Genomic DNA, 23,296 nt, shown 5'->3' with positions numbered 1-23,296 from the left:
TGAAAAGGAGGGCATTCTGGGGTTCCCCAGTCCTTGCCTTCTTTCTTATCCAGACCCAAAGCCTTCTGGGAGATGTAATCTCTTCCAGTATTTATCAAACTTAGGTCCCCACCCAACTCATGTTAGACTACAAACTCCCATCATTCCTGACCACTGATCTTGCTAGCTAGGGATGATGGGAGTTGTAGTCCAAAAAACGCCTGGGGACTCAAGTTTGAGAAACTATGCTTGGAGCTGAGCCCCAGGTAAGCTGCCATTCATGGGACCTGGGAGGGTGTCTTTAAAAAACACACAACACAACTTAAAACTGTAGACTGTTGAAAAACAGATGCTGTATGTTTGTTCAATTGCACTTTAATTGCTTCTTTTATTTCTTATTTTGAATCTTATTTTTTATATTGCAATTTATTGGTATTACAGTCAGAATTCCATGGCATAATAATAATAATAATAATAATAATAATAATAATAATATATTCTTTATACCCCGCCCATCTGGCTGGGTTTCCCCAGCCACTCTGGGCGGCTTCCAACAGAAAAATGAAATAAAATAATCTATTAAACATTAAAAGCCTCCCTAAACAGGGCTGCCTTCCCCAAACAAGGTACCGCTGTATCTGGCTTCAGGGAAGGCAGAGGAAGGGCTCTGGTATGGTGCCAGAGCCCTGACACTGCATTCTATTTGATTTTTTTTAATATTATGCTTTTTTCCATTACAAGTTTTCATATTCTATTCAATTTACTCACACAATCATAGTCATCAACTTCCCTCCCCCCCTTACATTGTTAAATATATAAACTCATTACAACTGCATATTCCAATGGCTCCATTGCAGGGGTTGGACTAGATGGCCCTCAGATCCCCTTCCAACTCTACAGTTCTTTGATTCTATGATTCAGCCTCTCCCCACTCTTTCCCTCACCTCACACATCCACTTAGGAAAGCACATGTCTGGGCAGTTTCCCCCTTATCCCACTCCTTTCCAAGGGAAAAACTTGCTATTTAGGGATAGGTTGGACTAAAGGCCAAACTGGGGAAAATCTGATTTGCTGTTTGCTCATTTTACTGAGCACTAAAAAGCAAATTTGGTGGTGGGGTAGGGGATTCAAGAGTAAGTGTGGCTAAGCCTTTAGACCCGTATCTCCCCTCTACTGCTTCTCACCTGCATTCACCCCTTACAAGAGTCAGCTGCAGCTTCTCTTCGGTGATGAGCTCCCAAAGCAACCTACACTGCGGAAAATTCTTATGCCAGAGAGCCTGTTGCATTGTGGGGCCTCCCACGCCTGGCGGTCTTTCCCAAAGCCTTCTGGGAGATGTAGTCTCTTCCTGTGTTTCTCAAACTTGCCCCTCCCTGGTTTTTTTTTAACTACAATTCCCATCATCCCTGACCACTGGACCTACTAGCTAGGGATTATGGGAGTTGTAGTCCAACAACACATGGGGGGCTCAATTTTGAGTAAAAATGCTTTGTGTTGAGACCCAGGTAAGCTGCTGTTTATGAGGATCTGGAAGTGCTTTTTAAAAAAACTACTTAGAACTGTAGTGTTGAAAAACACCCCAAATCACCATAGCATTGGGCAACAAAAAGGAATCAAGCCACTCCAGGATAAGATAAAACACAAAAATCCATTGTGTAGACAGGTGGTGTGAGGCTCAAGTGCAAATTTTGTGTTCCGTGTTCAAATTCAGGCTTAAAACGGAAGGGCAAAGCTGTGACCACAACCCAGGCAGAAAAATTTGCTCCTGGCATCATCTGCTCACGGAGGAAGAGAAAGGAGGAAGACAGGGTTTGCTTCTGAATCCAGCACTGTAGAAACCTCAGAACAAAGGAACATTGTGCCTTATTCAGATTCGCACAGTTGTGTCACTTGAAACCAGATCACATGAAAATTGCTGGTGGCCTTGGAAGATCACTTAATGCCTTTTTCATCTGTTGTAGCAACTGTAATGCACTGTGGTAGATGCTGCATGTTTGTTTAATTGCATTTTTATTTCTTCTTCTATTTCTTCTATTGAATCTTATTTCTCATTTTACATTTTATTGGTATTACAATTGGAGTTCCATGGCACAAGGAAAGACAATACAGTATAAGAAACAAAAGAAGAACTAGCTTCTAGAGGATGGAGGAAGGGCTCTAGTCTAGTGCCAGAGCCCTGGCACTGCATTCTCATTCTCTCTCTCCCTTTATGCTTTCCCCCCCATTACCAAGTTTTCATATTCCATTCAATTTACTCACACAATCATAGTCACTGACTTCCATTTCCCCTTTTAATGGTTCTAGATATTACAACTGCATATTCTAATTACTCCATAATTTCCCCTCTCCCTCCTCATTACATCTTCATATACTTTAAACCGCTGAATTTACTCCAACCCTGCTAACGCTTTAACCTGTTTGACATGATTTTTCAGATATTCTGCAAACATTTTTCACTCCTCCTTAAATACCGTATTCCACCTTCCTGGTCTCTCCTTCTATAATTCATATTTGCTAATTCCACATGTTCCATCCATTTCATTTGCCATTCCTCCTTCGTTGGCGTTCTCCCCTCTGTCCATTTACGAGCATATATCATTCGGGCTGCCGTGATTGCGTCAAGTAACAAATCATTTTGATCTGTGGGGACATCCTAGTATTCCTAATAATAAGATTTCTGGTCTTTTTATAAAAGTCCTTTAAAACACCCCCCCCCAATTCATTATATATCATCTATATTGTTATAGGTCATTTCCCAAAAACCCTTCGCTGATTTGCATGTCCACCACACATGGTGAAATGTACCCTCCATTTCTTGATACAGTACACCAGAAATACAATTAAAATCAATATTTCATACAAACCACCACAGACCACAGTTTGGGAACCCTTGTACTAAATTTTGGGGTCCCCCTCACAAATGGGCCTGTTTAAACAATATGCTCCTAAAGATCAATGGTGCTGTGATTTTCAAGTACTAATCTTGCATATGCATTATGGGCTTGAGATTACAGGGCAAAGCGGTAGTCACAGTCTGGTCAGAAATGTTTCCTCCTGGCATTATCTGCTGGGGGAGAAAGAGAGAGAGAAGAGAAAGCAGGGTTTGCTCCTGAACTTGGTGCAGAAGGAACCTCAACAATACAGTCTGAACGGAGGTCAGGATTTGTTATGTGAAATAAGCTTTCTTCCTCAGGTGACAATAAAACGTTCTTGTTAAGCGGGGATGTTTTGCTTGGTGTCCGAGCATCTGGTGAAAGTACTGAGGATTATTTATTGAGGTTTAAAATAATTTTTAATGCCTCCTTTTCCTGATTTTATTCTCTTGTGCTGTATTCCACTTGAAGATCAGTGCCTTTTCCATAATTAAATTCTGGACACTTTCTTGAAGCTCATTTGAGATAATTTATTAAGGAACAAAATGCCATTGCACCAACCGGCTGTTAGAACAAACCAACCCAAAACTAAACATCACACACAAACACAGGGCTGAGCGGAACACATTTTCAATTCATTATGGTGTCACTCACCCAGGCTTTCCCACAGTAGGGTAGGCATGTGTGTGTGTGTGTGTGTGTGTGTGTAAGAGAGAGAGAGAGAGAGAGAGAAAGAGAAATGATGGTGTAAGCCAGAGGTCGGCAACCTAAGCGCCATGGGCCGGTTCCAGCTTCCTAGAACCAGCCCACGGCCATTCCGTGGATCGGTGTGGGGATTCTGTGCTCCCCCCCCGCGACACTATTTTTTTTCTCGCTGCGGAGAACGACTTCCGGGTTGGAAGAGCGCCGGAAATAGCTTGACACACATGCTCCGGCCTACTGAGAGGTCTGCTGGGGAGTGGACAGGCCCAGCCTCAAAAAACGTTGCCGACTCCTGGTGTAAGCAGAGGTCACCTGATGGAACAGCTTTTAGATTTTCTAAGACTTGGAATATCTGTTCTCAGAATATCTGTTTTCTAAAAAATATATATGTATAGGGGTACTCTCATTTTGACTCAAGAAAACCACAATTTTATAGTTCAAATCGGGGAAAATAAATACAGTAAATGGACAAAAGTACAAAGATTCACAAAATGTTTAGGGGTATGCATACTCTCGCGGGCCCCCAGAAAAAAAAAATACACTGTCTATTCTTATCCAGAACCAGAGAACAACGCTGATTCAAAAGCAGAATTCAGAAGCACGGTACATCTAATGAGGAAAAACAATGGTCTGGTGACAGAAATCAGGACAACACGAATACAACAATCTGGAACAGGCTTCTCCCATCATTGAAAGAGGCAGGCCTAACCTGAGACAGTTACTGGATGCCTTTGAGAGCTTCTCCAGATGTCCTTAAAGGACCTTCATGGGTCTGCACAGCAGGCCTTTAGCTATAAAGGCTTTGTCCCTCCTCTGTTTCTGCTTGTCTAAGGAAAAGTTTGGATGAAGGCAGGAGGGAGAGGACCTCAACACCTGCAAATTACATGAAAAGGGAAGCATGGGGAATAACCGTTTTAAGCAAGCTGCTAGGGTCTGACCACAATTGTATATTTTTATGCACTGCAGTTGGAACTGTCTGCTTTGCGGCTTTTTGGGGCCCTGGTTTTGACAGCACGTAAAAACCTTTTAAAATGCCGGCTGGTTTGCTTTTGATCTGCAGGGGAGACCCTCTGCCTGACCGATCACATCCCTCCAACATAATCACCTTCCTTCGATCAACATGGGCTCTTGAACTTAACCCTAACCACAGTGTGGACTCATTTCCTTCTGTAAATGTATTGGGGGAGAGGGGAGCAGACACGATCCGCTTTCAGTACTGTTCACACCTGCAAAAGGGCAAACTTCTTTGCTCCCATTTTGCACTGGCACCCAGAGCTTCCTGCTGAAATCTGGTAACTGTCGGGTGAGGGGTTGCCCTGCTTTGGTTCACCGTAATGCAAAGGTCTGTGTCCCCAACCCCACACCGAGGTATCTAGTTGCCCACTGTGAGAACAGGATGCTGGACTAGATTTTGTGCAAATAAAAGTTAATGGAAGTGGGAGAGATACCTGATGCGAGGGAGGGAGATGACAACAGGAGAAATACGACTACAGTTTACACATCCAACCTGCAAATGTCTACGTCCTAAGTGACATTTTACACTTATTTTCAGCTGCTTTTCGTTTTAATGTGGAAAGGAGTTCTGTCCCATGGGGAGGAATCCAAGGCGCCATGTGGCTTGAAGGGCCAGAGGGCTGCCAAACTCAGCAGGGATGGCTCACTGTGTTTTGAAGTAAATTCATGTTCCCATCTAAGAAATGGAGGAGGGATGTCTATGATGTTCAGAGACCAAAGTTAATTCACAGCACCACAAAGCTGCCCCTTGTTCCAAGCTGCTTCAGAAAGGGCCCTTTTCTGTGTGGATTCTCTGATGTGTAAGAATGCTCTCCCAACCAATCAAGAGGATTCGAAAGGCAACTGTCATTACCTCAATGCCTCAATTTCAGGAGTACCGTGTTTCCCACATTATAAGACACCGTCTTACATTTATTTCACTCAAGAAAATAAGCCTATGGCTTATTTTCGGGGGGTGTCTTTTTTTATTGTTACTGTAAGTACGGTACCTCCTTACTGGGTCCTGCTGGCTCAGGGCTCGGGACGCGCAGCAAGCCACCTCCTGCTGCTGCCGGATCCCGGAGGCGGCCTGCTGGGTCTGGTTGGCCTGCATGGCCCAAAGCTGAGTGGCGGCAGGAGGTCCGCGGGTCCTTCCCTGCCGCCAGGGTGATGGCGGAAGCGCTGCTGGCTCCTTCCGCGCTGCCGGAGCGTTGTGGGCTGCATGGCCCGAAGCTGAGCGGTGGTGGGAGGTGCTAAGGCTGTGCTTAGCCCCTGTGCTAAGGCTGAGTGGCGGCGGGAGGCCCGTGGGTCCTTCCACACCGCCGGGGCGACGGACGCTGGCGAGAGCACTGCTGGCTCCTTCCGCGCCGCCGGAGTGTCATGGGCTGCATGGCCCAAAGCTGAGCGGTGGTGGGAGATCCGCGGGTACTTTCGCGCCGCCGAGATGACGGGCGGCGGGAGCACTGCTGGCCCCTTCCGCCGGATCAAGGAAGCGGCCTGCCGGGACGTTGCCCAGCAGTGCCGCGCAGAGCACCAGATCGAGTAAGCAGCCTGCAGAGTCAGCACCCAGCAGCGCCGCACGGAGCACCGCCTCCTCAATCCAGCACGGGGCTGCTGGGCGCTGACTCTGCAGGCTGCTTACTCGATCTGGTGCTCTGCGCGGCGCTGCTGGGCAACGTCCCGGCAGGCCGCATCCTTGATCCGGCGGAAGGGGCCAGCAGTGCTCCCGCCGCCCGTCATCCCGGCGGCGCGAAAGGACCCGCGGACCTCCCACCACCGCTCAGCTTTGGGCCATGCAGCCCACAACACTCCGGCGGCGCAGAAGGAGTCAGCAGTGCTTTTGCCGGCGTCCGTCGCCCCGGCGGTGCGGAAGGACCCACGGGCCTCCCGTCGCCACTCAGCCTCAGGCCATGGAAACTGGCAGGGATGGGGAAGGGGGGAGTGCCTTCCCTCCTCCGCATCCCTCTGTGTAACTCTACCCTGCCCGGCGAGCGCTTGCACAATGCAGCCACCGCTTCACCCGGGCCAAGTGCTGCTCGGCTCACACACAATAGCGCTCTCCTTTTCCCGCCATGCCGGCCTGTGCAGCTGCAAAGCGGCACAAGTTGCTCCCAGCGCCGCTCGCCTGGTGACATGCTCAATTCATGCACCCCCTCCCACCTGGTCTCAAGCCTCTCCGAGGCTCTAAAGGAACGCAACAAGGTATGGCTTATTTTCAGGGGGTGTATTATATTTCACAACTGCTTAAAAATCCTGCCCTGGCTTACTTAATGACTACGTATTAAAAAGGGGGAAACACGGTATACAGCAGGTCTGGTTTGATCCAGCAAGACTCTGTTTCTCTCTTCTGTATTTATCCTTATATTTGGGAATGGCCAATTTACAGCAGAAACCTTCTCCAACATCGGTCTCGAATGATTTTTAAACATGATGCATTTTGCTAAAAACTTATTACACTTTAGGAGCATAAGTGGCAAGTTCCAGATTGAAAAATCCGGGATCAGCAGCACCGCGGCACCCGAAGTCGCTTCTAAGCACTTCCGGACATGCGTAGAAGCGACTTCTGGCGCTGTGGACATTTCAGAAATGGGCACAGCGGCATCAGAAGGAGCTCCGTAATCCGGGGGAATACGGGGTATTTTGCCATTTGGGACACCTGCGGGAAAGGGTAAGAAGAAGAAGAAGAGTTTGGATTTGATATCCCGCTTTATCACTACCCGAAGGAGTTTCAAAGTGGCTAACAATCTCCTTTCCCTTCCTCCCCCACAACAAACCCTCTGTGAGGTGAGGGGGGCTGAGAGACTTCAGAGAAGTGTGACTAGCCCAAGGTCACCCAGCAGCTGCATGTGGAGGAGCGGAGACGCGAACCCGGTTCCCCAGATTACGAGTCTACTGCTCTTAACCACTACACCACACTGGCCCCGTAAGAAAATACGGGGGTTTCCCGGGGAAAACGGGGTACTTGGCAGCTATGTTTGGGAGCAGGGTTTCATTTTGTTTTTTAAAAAGAGGAAACATTCATAAGGTTTCAAGCTCTGCATGGGTTTTCTGATGATGGATGAGCTTATCTTTCCGGGGGAAGGTTTTTTGGCCCTGAGCATTTGTGCGGTTTTGATTCCGCATGGGTTCTCTGGTGTCTTACCAGCTTCTCCTTCTGGAAGAAGCTTTTCCCGCACTCGGAACACGCAAATGCCTTCTCCCCCGTGTGGATCCGCTGGTGCCGGATTAACTGGGCACTCTGGCAGAAGCTTTTCCCACACTCGGAGCACCTGTAAGGCTTCTCTCCTGTGTGCATCCACAGGTGAATGTCAAGGTATGACTTCCTGCTGAAGTTTTTCCCGCACTGAAGGCACTCGTAAGGCTTCTCCCCTGTGTGCATCCTCTGGTGTCTGATCAGCTGTCCTCTCTGGCAGAAGCATTTCCCACACTGCAGGCAAGCATAGGGCTTCTCTCCAGTGTGGATTCTCTGGTGTCTGATCAGCTGCCCGCTCTGGCAGAAGCTCTTCCCGCATTGCGGACACTCGTAAGGCTTCTCCCCGGTATGGATCCTCTGGTGGGTGACGAGCGAGGACTTGTTGCTGAAGCTCTTCGCACAGTGCAGGCACTCATACGGCTTCTCCCCCGTGTGGATTCTCTGGTGGGTGATAAGATGTGACCGCGTGCTGAAGCTCTTCCCGCACTGTGGGCACTCGTAAGGCCTCTCCCCCAAGTGGATTCTCTGGTGTGCAAGAAGGTTTTCCCTTTGGCAGAAGCTCTTCCCGCACTCGAGGCACTCGTAGGGCCTCTCGGCCGTGTGGATCATCTGGTGCACGATGAGCCCCGATTGGTGCTCGAACGCCTGCCCGCATTTGCGGCACATGTGGCACTCCTCTCCTGCGCAGATCGCGCCAGCGTTATCAGATACGGCGGTTTCCACCTCCTGAATGGAGATGCCCCACATCTTCATGGCCCGCTGCCACTGCTGCCTGTCGGACTCGTAGCCCTGATCGAAGGCTTCGGACTTCACAGAAACCTCCCTGAGGGAACCCCCCGGGAGCCTCCCATCAGAACTGGCTGACCTAGGGCCTTCTTGATGCGTCCTGTCCACCTCACTGGCAGTGCCGTTGCCTGAAGAGATTAGAGAGACAAGAAAACACAGGCCGTGATATCACTCCATCTGACAGGAGGGGAGGAAAACGGAAGCTACCGTGGAGGCAGAACAATGGACTCCATCCTACCACTTCAAAACAAAGGTGGCAAGGGTTTTGAGGTGATAGGATGAAGCCCAGTGCTTCCGATTGGAACATTTCTTCTCAAACTCTGAGGTTGTGAGTGTTGCTGCTTTTTAAGACAAAACAGCACCATTTACACACAAGATATTAGGCTCAGGGGAATGGCAAGGTTTAGTGAGGTGCACAGAGAGAAAAACTTTAGAAAAACAACCCAGAGGAGGCCCTAACTAACCCAACAAACACCCCCTGAGCTGTGGCACTCCTTCCTTTTGAATACTTACTTTCACAGTACTCGGCTGCCAGGAAAATGTCATCCTGAGATCCCCCTGGGAAAACTTTGGACGCGTCTTCTAGATGAGGGATCCCTTCTCCTGGGGGAGGTTCTTCTTTCATCTCATTTGCAGCTGTGACGCAGGGAAAGAGAAAGACCAGGAGGGAAATAGGAGTCCCTCTTTCAGAAAAGGGAAGAAACTTCAGAAGATAGAGAGGGTTCTAGGCTGCGCACTACCTGTACTGTAGTGGAAACACCGGAAAATATATTGTAACCCTGGCTGGGCCTAGAGACATCAAAGAAGCATTTCGGTTAAACGCGTTGTAAACTCATACAGGGAAATTGGGTTGGGAAAAACAGGACTCCACAACGTCATCTGGTGTCACGATGTTATACCGCATGTACAACACATATAAAATGCTTTTTCTTTACCAATCCAGCGGAGTCCCCAGTGTTTCCCAAACGTGGATCTCCTGTTGTTTTGGACCACATCTCCCATCATCCCTAGCTAGCAGGTTCTGTGGTCAGGGGTGATGGGAATTGTAGTCCAAAAACAACAGAAGATCCACATTTGGGAAACACTGCTGTAACCTGGGGAGGTGCAAGTGGCCTGGCGCAACTGTTCGTGAAGGGAACCCAGTTTAGGGAAGTTTTTAATGTTTGATGTTTTATCGTGTTTTTAATATTCTGTTGGGAGCCGCCCAGAGTGGCTGGGGAAGCCCAGCCAGATGGGGTATAAATAATAAATTGTGGTGATGATGATGATGTCACCATTGTGTGCAGCCTTTCACAGAAGCAGGCCTTCACTGCTCTCCTAAGCCTGACAGTGGATGGACCTGTCTGCTTTCCAAGCTTCAATTCCTAATTCATGGGATTGTTCCCTGTACATGGTACATTGTTCCCTGTACTGTAGTACATTGGGAGGATCCCAATATCCTGTTTGCCTGCCGGCCCAGATCATGCGACCCCTGGTGCCCAGTGCAGGTAATTTAGCAATTACACCTCATGGATATAAGCCTTAGCATGTGACCTGAGAGTTGAGCTTTGGCACAGGCCTGAAGGCTGGCATCGGATTTTGTGCGACCCAATGGCCAGCTTGAGGTCTCTCTGTCTCTTTGCAGCTGAACGGAGGTGTCGCCATCGGCTTGCCTGGTATGCTGTTACTCTTGCGAATGATTTTGCTGCTGTTTAATAAATCTTAAGACTTCTTCACCACTTGCATCACGCGTTTACTTCCGAACCCCTGGGGGGGAAAAGAACCCCCTTGCCTTTGGCAAGACCTTCAAAGCACATTATTTCCCTCAAAAGGTGAGGGGTCAACTGCAGTACCCAGAATTCTTCAAAGGAAATAATGTGCTTCAAATATGCTTTAAAAGGTCCAGCTCCGAGGGCCTTCTGGCGGCTCCCTCACTGCAAGAAGTGAGGTTACAGGGAAACCAGGCAGAGGGCCTTCTCAGTAGTGGCGCCTGCCCTGTGGAATGCCCTCCCATCAGATGTCAAGGAAATAAGTCACTATCTTCCTTTTAAAAGACGTCTGAAGGCAGCCCTGTTTAGGGGAATTTTTTAATGTTTAATGCTGTATTCTGTTTTTAATATTCGGTTGGAAGTCGCCCAAAGTGGGCGAGGTATTATTAATAATACATACATACATACATACATACATACACACACACACACACACACACACACACACACAGCCCAGGGTCAAAGTTAAAAACAATGAATCTTGAGGGGATCATCTTCCTGCACTCTTTAGTATATGCATTTTTTTGTACACCTTACTTGGTTGGATAACTCCGCTGCAAAATTTGGGAAGGTGCAAATTTAGAAAGATATCTGTTTTTCAGTTTATGTGTTGCTTCAGAAAGTACAAGTGAATAGAATTTCTCTCTCATCCCTATCTCTGCTACTGAACTACAGCGGATCCCTCAAAGGCCTATGAACATGGAAAGATACCCTATGTGGATTAGACCATTTGGCCATCCAGTTCTGTACTGCCAACTCTGACTGGTAGCAATCCAGTGTCGCAGGCAGAGGTCTTTTTCTAGTCCTGCTCCTTGGGATACTTTAAGTGGAGATGGACCTGCGGTACTCCGTATGCTTATCGTTACAGAGCTATGTCCCACTCACAGAACCAAAAGGGTACAGTCACTCCAATCACCTGGGCAGGAGTCCCAGACAAACTCCAGTGTCTCCATATGTTGAAAGATGTGCTTGGGTTGTTTTGGTGATGGCAAATACAGTTTAGAGTGAGAGCAAATACAGTTCAGAGTGAGAGCAAATACAATTCAGAGTGAGGACATGACTTCCAAAATCGGCCCAAACAATTTATGAACTCTTTGGAATTATCAAATAACTCCTCAAATTGTTTGGGTGTGCCTTTGAAATATAAATATTATTTAGATTTATATATAGTGCACCTGAGAATAAATTTTGACAACCTCATCAGCCCTTAAAGGTAAAGGGGCCCCTGACCATCAGGTCCACTCGTGTCCGACTCTGGGGTTGCAGCGCTCATCTCGCTCTATAGGCCGAGGGAGCCGGCATTTGTCCGCAGACAGCTTCTGGGTCATGTGGCCAGCATGACAAAGCTGCTTCTGGCGAACCAGAGCAGCGCATGGAAACACCGTTTACCTTCCCGCCGGAGTGGTCCCTATGTATCTACTTGCACTTTGATGTGCTTTCAAACTGCTAGGTGGGCAGGAGCTGGGACCGAGCAACAGGAGCTCACCCTGTTGCAGGGATTCGAACCGCCGACCTTCTGATCAGCAAGCCCTAGACTCTGTTGTTTAACCCACAGCGCCACCTGGGTCCCTTCACCAGCCCTTAGAGGGGATAATAGGTTTTTTTTAGGCATGAATGGTCACACAGGTGAGCAGTTACCTGCAAAACCTCCTTTTTCTGTTTCCTCAGGGTCTTGAGTGAATAAATCTTCCTTTCCTTCCTGCCAGGGGACGGACTCTGGTTTGGGAATCAAAAGTCCTTTACAGAAGGGAAGAAAACACAGGAAGTTAAGGAGTGATTTCTGCCATCTCAAGTCATCTAAGCTAGAAAAACGTGTCCCTCACATGCTCCTGGCAACTCTCAGAACCCTTAAGAAACTACAGTCCCCATTTGGGCAAAAACATAGAATCATAGAGTTTGACAGGACCCCAAGGGTTGACTAGTCCAACCCTTGCAATGCAGGAATCTCAGCTAAAGCATCCATGACAGATGGCCACCCAACATCTGCTTAAAAACCTCCAAGGAAGGAGAGTCCAGCACCTTCCGAGGAAGATCGTTCCACTGTCGAACAGCTCTTCCGGTCAGAAAGTTCTTCCTGTTTGGTTGGAATCTCCTTTCTTGTAACCAGGATAATTGGCTTCCTGCAGCCAATCAAAAGCCGTGCTTTGTTTCCAAATGTTTTGGAAGTCGGACGGACTTCTGGAATGGATTCCGTTCGACTTCCAATGTACGACTGTACTAGGGTCAATTCTATTTTTAAAGAGGAGACTATCCCTGAGAAATAGCCATGGTTGACATACATGTGAGACACAAGCTGCTCTTTCCCTCCCCCTTGCTCCCTTACAGGCTACTGCAGAGGAGATTCTTACCCAATGAAGCCATATTCCCATAATTCTCCAACGTGACCTCCTTGTACAGAACTCTTTCGTCCGGATCCAACAAGGCCCATTCTTCCTCTGCAAAGTAAACTGCCACCTCCTCGTAGGCCAATGGTCCCTGAAATAAGGAAAATATTGCTTCCTCAACGCTTGCTGTCTAGACATTATTATTTATTGCCTGTATATCCCCACAGGAGCTCAAGGGGATGTAATTGGTTCACACACACCCCAGCTCATCTCCTGTTGTTATCATAGAATTATAGAGTTGGAAGGGGATCCCAAGGATCATCTAGTCCAACCCCCGGCAATAGAGGGGGCGGTTATCATCTCAACAACCCTGTAAGGCCGGTTAGGCTAAGTGACAGGGCCAGGCCCAAGGTCGCCCAGTGAGGTTCATGGCTGGGGTTCCCTAGGTTCTAGTCCGACACTCTAACCCAGGGGTCAGCAAACGTTTTCAGCAGGGGGCCGGTCCACTGTCCCTCAGACCTTGTGGGAGGCCGGACTATATTTAATAAAAAATAAAAAATGAATGAATTCCTATGCCCCACAAATAACCCAGAGATGCATTTTAAATAAAAGGGCACATTCTACTCATGTAAAAACACGCTGATTCCTGGACCATCCGTGGGCTGGATTTAGAAGGCAATTGGGCCGGATCTAGCGCCCAGGCCTTAGTTTGCCTAGCCATGATCTAACCACTACACCACAACAACTTTCCCAGGAAGGATGCAAGAATTCTCCTCGTTAGTTTGCAAGAGAGGTGGGGCACCTTTTTGACCCAGTGGGACAGACCCTTATTAATCTCCACCCCCCTCCATTGGCCAACTTTGACAGGTGGTTGGGGCAACCCATCCGATGTCGTGATGTCAGGTGGTTGACAGGTGGGTTTCCCCGCCCGCCAGTCCAAGACCCTTGGCACAGCTCCTCCCAAGCTCCTGGCAGTCAGCTAGGAACTGCAGTGCCAAGGGACTTTGCCAGTCCTCTGCTGGGGGCTTCTCAGGCGCTGAGCGTAGGGTTGGCAACAGTCAGATCCTGGGGGAACTTGGGGCCTGAGCACAGCAGCATTCTCCCCTCCTGTGCTTTCCCGGAACTGATATTTAGAAGCATTCCTTACAATGGAGTTGTCAGGATGCTGTCAGTGACTCCCAGCCGGTTGCCCGGGAAAGTATAAAGACAAGGGAAAGTTTCTTACTGTCCTTTTTTATTTCAATATTACAGAGAGAGGCTATAGAACCCAGCCTCTTGGATAATGGCAATGTCCTGAGTGAATCTCCACCCGCACTCCACCCCGTCTCTCCCACGTTCTCATTCGTCATTCTCATCGTCTCCTCTACAGGTGCTGCTATGGGCCCTCTGTCTTTGAGCTTCTTGCTCTCCTACTTTTAAGGCTCACCGGGTTCTGGGAGATGGAGGTTCTGGGATCCTTTCTAATGATACCGTGTCAGGATGGGGAGGCGGTCTCCACCATTCCTCCTCTGCCCAGTCCCTGACAGAAGGCAGAGTATGGGCATCAGGGTTAGTAAGACGCTTTGAGATTTGTTTTACTGCAAAGTGACAAATAAGTCCAATAGAGTCGTACCTTGGATTCCGAATGCCTTGGAACTCGGACGTTTTGGCTCCTGAAAACTACAAATCCGGAAGTGAGTGTTCCAGTTTGCGAACGTTATTTGGAAGCCGAATGTCCGAATGGGGCTTCCGTGGCTTCTGATTAGCTGCAGGAGCTTCCTGCGGCCAATCAGAAGCTGCACTTTGGTTTCCAAACGTTTTAGAAGTCGAACGGACTTCTGGAATGGATTCTGTTTGACTTCCAAGGTGCAAACCAGAAAAAAGCGTGCGCATCCAACATCCGGCAAATTCTTAACCACATGGCAAACCACCTCAGCTACATCTCTATTCCCTCTTCCTCACCTTCCCTCCCCAACCTCCGCAACTCCCACGTTCAGGCCTCACCTGAATTGGCTCCGGAGCAGGATGAAGAGACGAACCACAGGAAATCAGAGGCCACGCCCCACTGGCTACAAGGCAGGAAGGGATGGGAGAAGCAAAATGGGAGACCGGCCACCATTACATTCATTTCATTTATTTAAAACATTTCTCAAGTCACTGCACTTCCAATTCTACAGTTATATTATTCTATTAATATTAAACCGCTCTGGGAATTGTGTCTCTGGGAATAGAATAGGGGTTTTCCCAGGATCCTTTGGGGGAAGCCGTGATGGTAGGAAGCAGCTTTAAATGTAGGTTGTTTATGTTTAATGCTAGACATACAGTCACACCTCGGGTTACAGGTAGGTAGCCATGTTGGTCTGCCATAGTCGAAACAAAATAAAAAATTTCCTTCCAGTAGCACCTTAGAGACCAACTAAGTTTGTCATAGGTATGAGTGTGCATGCACACGGAAGCTCATACCTATGACAAACTTAGTTGGTCTCTAAGGTGCTACTGGAAGGAATTGTTTTATTTAGTCATACCTCGGGTTACAGGCGCTTCAGGTTGCGTGTTTTCGGGTTGCGCACCACGCCGAACCCGGAACTACTGGAACGGGTTACTTCTGGGTTTCAGCGCTCACGCATGCGCAGAAGCGCTAAATCGCACTTTGCGCATGTGCATAAGTGCTGGATTGCGACCCACGTGTGCGCAGGCGCGCCGCTGCAGGTTGCAAATGCTGCGGGTTGCGAACGTGCCTCCCACATAGAATCATAGAGTTGGAAGAGACCACAAGGGCCATCCAGTCTAACCCCCTGCCAAGCAGGAAACACCATCAAAGCATTCTTGACATATGGCTGTCAAGCCTCTGCTTAAAGACCTCCAAAGAAGGAGACTCAACCACACTCCTTGGCAGCAAATTCCACTGTCGAACAGCTCTTACTGTCAGGAAGTTCTTCCTAATATTTAGGCGGAAGCTTCTTTCTTGTAGTTTGAATCCATTGCTCCGTGTCCGCTTCTCTGGAGCAGCAGAAAACAACCTTTCTCCCTCCTCTATATGACATCCTTCTATACATTTGAACATGGCTATCATATCACCTCTTAACCTTCTCTTCTCCAGGCTAAACATACCCAGCTCCCTAAGCCGTTCCTCATAAGGCATTGTTTCCAAGCCTTTGACCATTTTGGTTGCCCTCTTCTGGACACGTTCCAGCTTGTCAGTATCCTTCTTGAACTGTGGTGCCCAGAACTGGACACAGTACTCCAGGTGAGGTCCGACCAGAGCAGAATACAGTGGTACTATTACTTCCCTTGATCTAGATCACATGGATCACGTTCTTATCCCGAGCGTCCACTGTATGCATATACCTAGTTCTATGCCCCCTTGAATTCATGACTGAAGGAAACAAAACCTTTGTAAACAAGCCACTTTTGTAAAGTCTAATCCATCCCATAACTCCTTACCAAGCAGACTGGCATCTTCATTCTCCTCCTCCTCCTCCTTGCATAAAGGTCCTGGCTGAATGCTCAAAGGTGAGAGGAGACCCAGAGCAGTCTCCCTTTTTTCCTCCTCAGGTACCTGGAGCAACAGAGAGGACGTAAGAGCATCAGAAGAGTATTTTGGATCAGACCAGTTGGCCCATCTAGTCCAGCATCCTGTTCGTACTAGATGCCTGTGGGGAAGGACCCCCTTGTTCAGGGCAGAGTGACGGAAGTTAGAGGGAGCACCAAAAGGAAACAGTACTATTCTAGCCAGGAGTGAGGAAACCTACAAGCACCTCTGGATGTTGCTGGACTACAGCTCCCATCATCCCAGACCATTGACCATGCTTGCCGCATGGAGTCCATCAACACCCAGAAGACACGGGGCTGGCAAAGCTTGATTTAGAGGAGTGGGGCGGGTTCTGTTGCCGTTGACAATACAGGTGAAACTTGGGAAATTAGAATACCGTTGAATAGTGCATTTATTTCAGTAATGCAACTTAAAAGGTAAACCAATATATGAGATGCAAAGCAAGATATGTCAAGCCTTTATTTGTTGTAATTGTAATTATTTGTCGTTAGGCGGGTCAATTATAAATGGAATGCAATTAATGAAATGTAATAGCGATGTTTATTTTTGTTTATTTTTGTAACTATTTGTTTTATTACTGTGGAATTTCCAAAAGAAAGCATTTGTAAAAATTAAAAGAAAAAGAAAAAATGACAAGTTGCATTACTGAAATAAAGGCACTTTTCGACGATATTCTAGTTTTCCGAGTTTCACCTGCAAATGGGCAGCCAGAAAATGACATGAGTATTGAGTAATGGGATTTGATATTTTGCTTGAATTCTTTAATTTGGGTGTTTGATGGCCTTTTGCATACTGCTTTGCTAAAATAATAATAATAATAAAATAATGATAAGTGCCCCTTCGTATATTTGGTGGCCTCACCTTCCGTTCCCATCCCTGAGGCTCATCCTCTTCCTGGCTCAGCAGGAAGTCCTCTGCCAGGGCCACCGCTTCGGCACAGCTCTCTGCGCCCCCTGCCTTGACCCAGCCCTGCATTTCCTGAGGCAGGACGGCCAAGAACTGCTCCAGGGCCACCATCTCAACCACCTGCTCCTTGGTGTGCTTCTCCGGCTTCAGCCACTGACAGCACAGCTCCCGGAGCCGCCTGCAAATCTCTCGGGGTCCCTCCGTCTCCCGGTAGCAGAAATGTCTGAAGCGTTTACGCTGGATTTCAGCGCTAATGTCACCCGGGACAGTTGCCCTTTCCACCTTGGCGTCTCCCCTCCCTCTGACATGCAGGCTCTTTGGGGCTTCGGCGTTGAGATCTGGCGAGATTTGGGTCAACCTCTCCGCTCTAGGACACCGGTCACTTTGGGCTTCCTCTCCGATGGAGGCCTTAACGCCCCATTGAAGCTGTGGATTATCCCATCCTGCTTGGCCCCATAAAAAGTCATGCCACCGGATTTCCCAGTGTTTGGCCAAACCTTCCTCGGGTTCCTGTTTAATCTGTAGCAGTGGCGGACCTTTGGAAAAGCCTTGGGCTGTCCCAGCTTGCACAAAATGGCGGCCTTTGTCTCCTTGTTCTTCTCCAATTGAATCACCTGGCGCTTCTGCCTCTTCCGATTTAATTCCTGCAGGCAACTCGTGAGCGAATAAAGGCTGAAATTGGAAGCCTACAGTTGCCATCCCTGATCCTCCGGACATCCAAGAGGCCTCTTTCTCTTTCGCCTCAACGGAGCTGGATCTACAGATTTGCTCCGTGCCTCTTAACTAGAGGGAGGCTGCTTCGGCCCTGTAAAACGCAAAATCTTTAGGAAAGGCTGCAGGGCTAGATCTTTAGACGATCTTTATAGACTATAGAGAAGGGTCACCCAGAAGGTGGATTCATTCTCAAGCCAGGGGACAGGCCTCTCCCTAAAGAAAATAAGACATAAGCATATTGAATGAAGAGTTCTGCTGGATCAGACCTGTCTTGTCCACCATCTTGGAAAATGCCACCTCCCTGGGCTGGATGTAACCAGGAAGGCAGGCAGGTTGAGTCAGACAAAGGTTGGTGGGGCAGTGCCCCATTTGCCCTAATGCCTCAAGGACCAGCCTCTATTGCTCTTTCTTCTATACAACTATTAAAGGCATAGGACTCCTGCCCTCTTTTTAATCTGGCTACCCCTCTTTAGAAAGACTTACCTTCCATCAAGGAGGCATCTCTCTCCCCCCCCCCCTTTTCTTTCATTTCAGGGGATCCCTGAAAGCAGAGTTGTTCAGAATTTCCTACAAGCTGCATTTGATGTTAAAATTAGAACCCGCCTCCTCCTGGTTGTTTTAGCTGGAAGGGGCAGATGGCTAAATAAGCACGTGTAGCTTATTCCATTGTGTACACATTAGAGAAGACTCTTATTTTGCTCCTGCTGAAAGGATAAAAAACTTGGGATAGCTCAGTCAGTAGAGCATGAGACCTTTAATCTCAGGGTTGTGGGTTCGAGCCCCATGTTGTGCAAAAAAAATCCTGCATTGCAGGGGGATGGACAACACTTGAGGTCCCTTTTAACTCTACAATTCAGCAACTCAGACTCTTACAACCATCCCTGACAACCCCCCCAAAAAAAATTTGCTACCAGAATTGTAGAAACAGCATTAGGTTGCCACCTTCCCTCCCTCTGTCATGTTCCTGTGCAGCCTGAGAGACACATAAATTAAGCAAAAGGACATTTTCCCCTGACACCCCTAAATTTTGCCTCCTAATGTGCATGAATATCATTGCTACTACCTTTTCACCCCGTCTCACTCCTGTACCTATTACAGCAGCCAGAGACACCAAAAACAAGCAGGGGGGCATTTGCTTCCTGACACCCCTTCTCCCAATTTTCCCACCTGAACTGCAGAAACAACATTAGGTTGCCACCTTTCTGCATCTACCATGTTCCTGCGTTCATTACAGCAGCCAGAAGCACGGAAAATAAATATTTTCTCCTGACAATCACACTCCGCACAGCTGCCGCCTGTCTTGTGGGAACAACACTGAGTTGCCACATTTCCTCCCTGTGTCGAGCTCCTGTGCTTTTTTGCAGCAGCAGCCTGAGACAACAAGAAAAAAAAACCAAGAGTCTCCCCTGTCTTTGTGGTGGTGGTTTGTGTGGTTTGCCTGCTTTTTTTTGACAAAACGACGAAAGCAAATCGTAATCATAAATCTTTGCACCCCAGTGGAGTTTCTTCCTCTCATTCTGTTTATTGCAGACGCAACTCCCAAACGTGAGCAATTGATGCAAACAATAATATTAATAACTAGTGGATTTTAGCCCGTTTAAAAACGGGCGCTAGAGGAAGCGGCCTGCCGGGACTGGCTTGGCGGTGGCGGGAAGACCCGCCACCACCAAGCCAGTTCGCAGCGGGGGCTTTTCGCCGTTTGCCTTCCCCTGAGGGGGAGGCAAACGGCGAAAAACCCCGCCGCGCCGCAAATCGGCTCCGGGACTGGCTTGGCGGTGGCGGGTCTTCCCGCCACCGCCAAGCCAGTCCGCAGCGGGGGGTTTTCGCCGTTTGCCTTCCCCTGGGGGAGGCAAACAGCGAAAAACCCCGCCGCGCCGCAATTCGGCTCCGGGACTGGCTTGGCGGTGGCGGGATGTTCCCGCCACCGCCAAGCCAGTCCGCAGCGGGGGCTTTTCGCCGTTTGCCTTCCCCTGGGGGAGGCAAACGGCGAAAAACCCCGCCGCGCCGCAAATCGGCTCCGGGACTGGCTTGGCGGTGGCGGGTCTTCCCGCCACCGCCAAGCCAGTCCGCAGCGGGGGGTTTTCGCCGTTTGCCTTCCCCTGGGGGAGGCAAACGGCGAAAAACCCCGCCGCGCCGCAAATCGGCTCCGGGACTGGCTTGGCGGTGGCGGGTCTTCCCGCCACCGCCAAGCCAGTCCGCAGCGGGGGGTTTTCGCCGTTTGCCTTCCCCTGGGGGAGGCAAACGGCGAAAAACCCCGCCGCGCCGCAAATCGGCTCCGGGACTGGCTTGGCGGTGGCGGGTCTTCCCGCCACCGCCAAGCCAGTCCGCAGCGGGGGGTTTTCGCCGTTTGCCTTCCCCTGGGGGAGGCAAACAGCGAAAAACCCCGCCGCGCCGCAATTCGGCTCCGGGACTGGCTTGGCGGTGGCGGGATGTTCCCGCCACCGCCAAGCCAGTCCGCAGCGGGGGCTTTTCGCCGTTTGCCTTCCCCTGGGGGAGGCAAACGGCGAAAAACCCCGCCGCGCCGCAAATCGGCTCCGGGACTGGCTTGGCGGGTCTTCCCGTCACCGCCAAGCCAGTCCGCAGCGGGGGGTTTTCGCCGTTTGCCTTCCCTCGAGGGGGAGGCAAACGGCGAAAAACCCCGCCGCGCCGCAATTCGGCTCCGGGACTGGCTTGGCGGCGGCGGGAAAAAGGGGAGGAATTCCTCCCCTTCTTCCCGCCGCTGCCAAGCCAAAGCGGGCCTCCCTCCGCGCCCGCTGCCGCTTCGGCTTCCTCGGGTTCCCCGAGGAAGCGCCGTCCCATGCCGGAGGTGTGCGGCAAGGCTGCCGGGGGGGGGAGCGCTTCTCTCCCCCGCCGCCTCACCGCGCACCTCCAGCATGAGACTGGGCTTCGGAGCGGCGGTTGGCGGAGCGGCAGTTGGCTGTTCCCTGTGTCCCGAGAGCACGGGTCCAATCCCTGTGTCCCTGGTTGTCCCTCCGTCCAATCCCTGTGTCTCTGGGGGACATGCGCAGTACCCCAGGGACACACGGGACATCTGGACGCAGGGACAACATGGACATTATTATATAGGATGACTACATCCTTGCAACCTCATGCAAGGACCGGGGTGAGAGAGCATCATCCCTGCTCCTTACAGGCCCCTGTTCGGATGCCTTTTCTCCCTCTTTTTACTACTCCATCCCTTGCAGTTGAAATTCCCTTTGTCCAAAAACAGCCACACGCCTTTCTCTCTCCCCTCCCCCGTTTCTTTCAACTCACCCCTCCAGCACGCCCTGCAAGCGGCACCTCTGCCCCTTCCCAAAGATCTCTGTGTGTGTCTCTGAGCAAAGGAGGCCTCTGCATCCCCAGAAGGGAGGGAGAGAAGGAGGCAGAATAAGAAGAATGGCAATAATAACACAGGAAGGTCCTTTTGGCATCCCTCCTTCTCGGGAGTCTGTCTAGGAAGCTGGGCTCCATCTTCTCCTTTTTCTTAACCCTTTCCAAAGGCAGAGTTAGGAGGCAACCAGGGAACTGCCGCTGGAGGGAGAAGGAATCGCACCACATTTCACATCATGGTTCAAAACCGCACCAGGGACATTAGGAATCTGCTTTAGGACCAACCAAGTGTGACTTTTGGTCCATCTAGCTCAGGATGTCTGCACTGACTGGCAACAGCTCTCCAGGACAGGAGACTCTTTTAATCTCAGGGTTGTGGGTTCAAGCCCCAGGTTGGGCAAAATGATTCCTGCATTGCTGGGGGGGGGGGTTAGGTCTAAATAGTAGTAGTAGTAGTAATAGTAATAATAATAATAATAATAATAATAATAATAATAATAATAATATATTATTATTATTATTATTATTATTAATGCCCCGCCCATCTGGCTGGGTTTCCCCAGCCACTCTGGGCGGCTTACAACAGAATATTAAAATACAATAATCTATTAAACATTAAAAGCTTCCCTAAACAGGGCTGCCTTCAGATGTCTTCTAAAAGTCTGGTACTGTAGTTATTTTTCTCTTTGACATCTGATGGAAGGGCGTTCCACAGGGCGGGTGCCACTACCGAGAAGGCCCTCTGCCTGGTTCCCTGTAACTTGGCTTCTCGCAGCGAGGGAACCGCCAGAAGGCCCTCGGCGCTGGACCTCAGTGTCCGGGTAGAACGATGGGGGGTGGAGACGCTCCTTCAGGTATACTGGACCGAGGCTGTTTAGGGCTTTAAAGGTCAGCACCAGCACTTTGAATTGTGCTCAGAAACGTACTGGGAGCCGATGTAGGTCTTTCAAGACCGGTGTTACGTGGTCTCGGCGGCCACTCCCAGTCACCAGTCTAGCTGCCGCATTCTGGATTAGTTGTAGTTTCCGGGTCACCTTCAAAGGTAGCCCCACGTAGTGTGCATTGCAGTAGTCCAAGCGGGAGATAACTAGAGCATGCACCACTCTGGAGAGACAGTCTGCAGGTAGGTAGGGTCTCAGCCTGCGTACCAGATGGAGGTGATAGACAGATTACCCTTCCCTTGGGGTCCCTTCCAATTCTACATTTCTATTATTATTTGTTCTTACCCTCCCAGGGCTATGGTTCCCACAGATATTTAGTAAGGTGGAAGCCATGACTGTTTAAAGTGGCATTATGCTGTTTTCATAGAATCAGAATTGCAGAGTTGGAAGGGAGCTCAATGGTCCTGTATTCCAGCCACTTGCGATGCAGGAATCTCAAATGAATCATACATGACAGGTGGCCCTCCAACCTCTGCTTAAAAACTTCCAAGAAAGGAGAGTCCACCACCTCCGAGGGAGGCTGTTCCACTGTTGAACAGCTTTTACCATCCAGTTCTGAGCACCACAATTTAAGGAGGATATTGCCAAGCCGGAACGGGTGCAGAGGAGGGCAACCAAGATGATCAAAGCTTGGAAACCAAGCCTTATGAGGCATGTTTGAAGGAGCTGGGTGTGTTTAGCCAGGAAAAGAGGACACTGAGAGGAGATATTAGAGCCATCTTCAAAGATCTCAAGGGCTATCACATGGAAGAGGGAACAAGCTTGTTTTCTCCTGCTCTGGATGGCGGGACTCGAACCAATGGCTTCAAGTTGCAAGAAAGGGGATTCCAAATAAACTTCAGGAAGAACTTTCTGGTGCAGATGAGGCCTAGCATGTAGTGCAAGCTGAGAATTAATTATTTCCTAGAAACTAGTGACTTTTCAGAATAAACACCATGCCTTTCAAATCAGGGACAAACTGGAAAACAGGGTAAACAAATGCACGTTTATCACTGAATCGCAGAGTTGGAAGGGACCAATGGTCATCTAGTCCAGCCCCCTGCAATGCAGGAATCTCAGAGAAAGCATCCATGACAGAGGGCCATCCAACCTCTGCTTAAAAACCTTCAAGGAAGGAGAGTCCACAACCTCCCGAGGGAGAAATTTTCACTGTCAAACAGCTCTGTCAGAAAGTTTCCCCTGATGGTTTAGTCGGAATCTCCTTTCTTGTGACTTGAAGCCATTGATTCGAGTCCTACCCTCCAGAGCGGGAGAAAACAAGCATGCGCCCTCTTCCATTGAGATATTTGAAGA

At 49.3% G+C, this 23,296-nt stretch overlaps 1 protein-coding gene across 4 annotated transcripts in view; it reads right to left on the bottom strand.

Moving 5' to 3' along the window:
* Positions 1–21,174, bottom strand: part of LOC118080238 (uncharacterized) — a 28,574-nt gene extending 7,400 nt beyond the window's left edge. Inside the window, exons 1-9 of one of the 4 annotated variants that reach the window (XM_088663788.1) lie at positions 21,006–21,174; positions 16,992–17,963; positions 16,022–16,136; positions 14,582–14,646; positions 12,623–12,749; positions 11,913–12,011; positions 9,040–9,162; positions 7,690–8,654; positions 1,164–3,046 (exon numbers count right to left, since the gene is read on the bottom strand). In XM_088663788.1, coding sequence (XP_088519914.1) covers positions 2,957–3,046; positions 7,690–8,654; positions 9,040–9,162; positions 11,913–12,011; positions 12,623–12,749; positions 14,582–14,646; positions 16,022–16,136; positions 16,992–17,753 — 2,346 coding nt within the window. In that variant the 5' untranslated portion in view covers positions 17,754–17,963; positions 21,006–21,174 and the 3' untranslated portion in view covers positions 1,164–2,956. Of the gene's footprint in view, positions 1–1,163; positions 3,047–7,689; positions 8,655–9,039; positions 9,163–11,912; positions 12,012–12,622; positions 12,750–14,581; positions 14,647–16,021; positions 16,137–16,991; positions 17,964–21,005 lie in introns of those variants that run through there. The other 3 variants (XM_035107410.3, XM_088663787.1, XM_060270270.2) reach the window with 3 other exon arrangements.
* Between the last annotated feature and the right edge of the window lie 2,122 nt (positions 21,175–23,296).

This window comes from Zootoca vivipara, chromosome 2 (genome assembly GCF_965207765.1).
Source record: "Zootoca vivipara chromosome 2, rZooViv2.hap1.1, whole genome shotgun sequence".
Taxonomy (NCBI): domain Eukaryota; kingdom Metazoa; phylum Chordata; class Lepidosauria; order Squamata; family Lacertidae; genus Zootoca; species Zootoca vivipara.
Note: the sequence above shows the minus strand (reverse complement) of the source record. Positions and strands in the feature narration are given on the sequence as shown.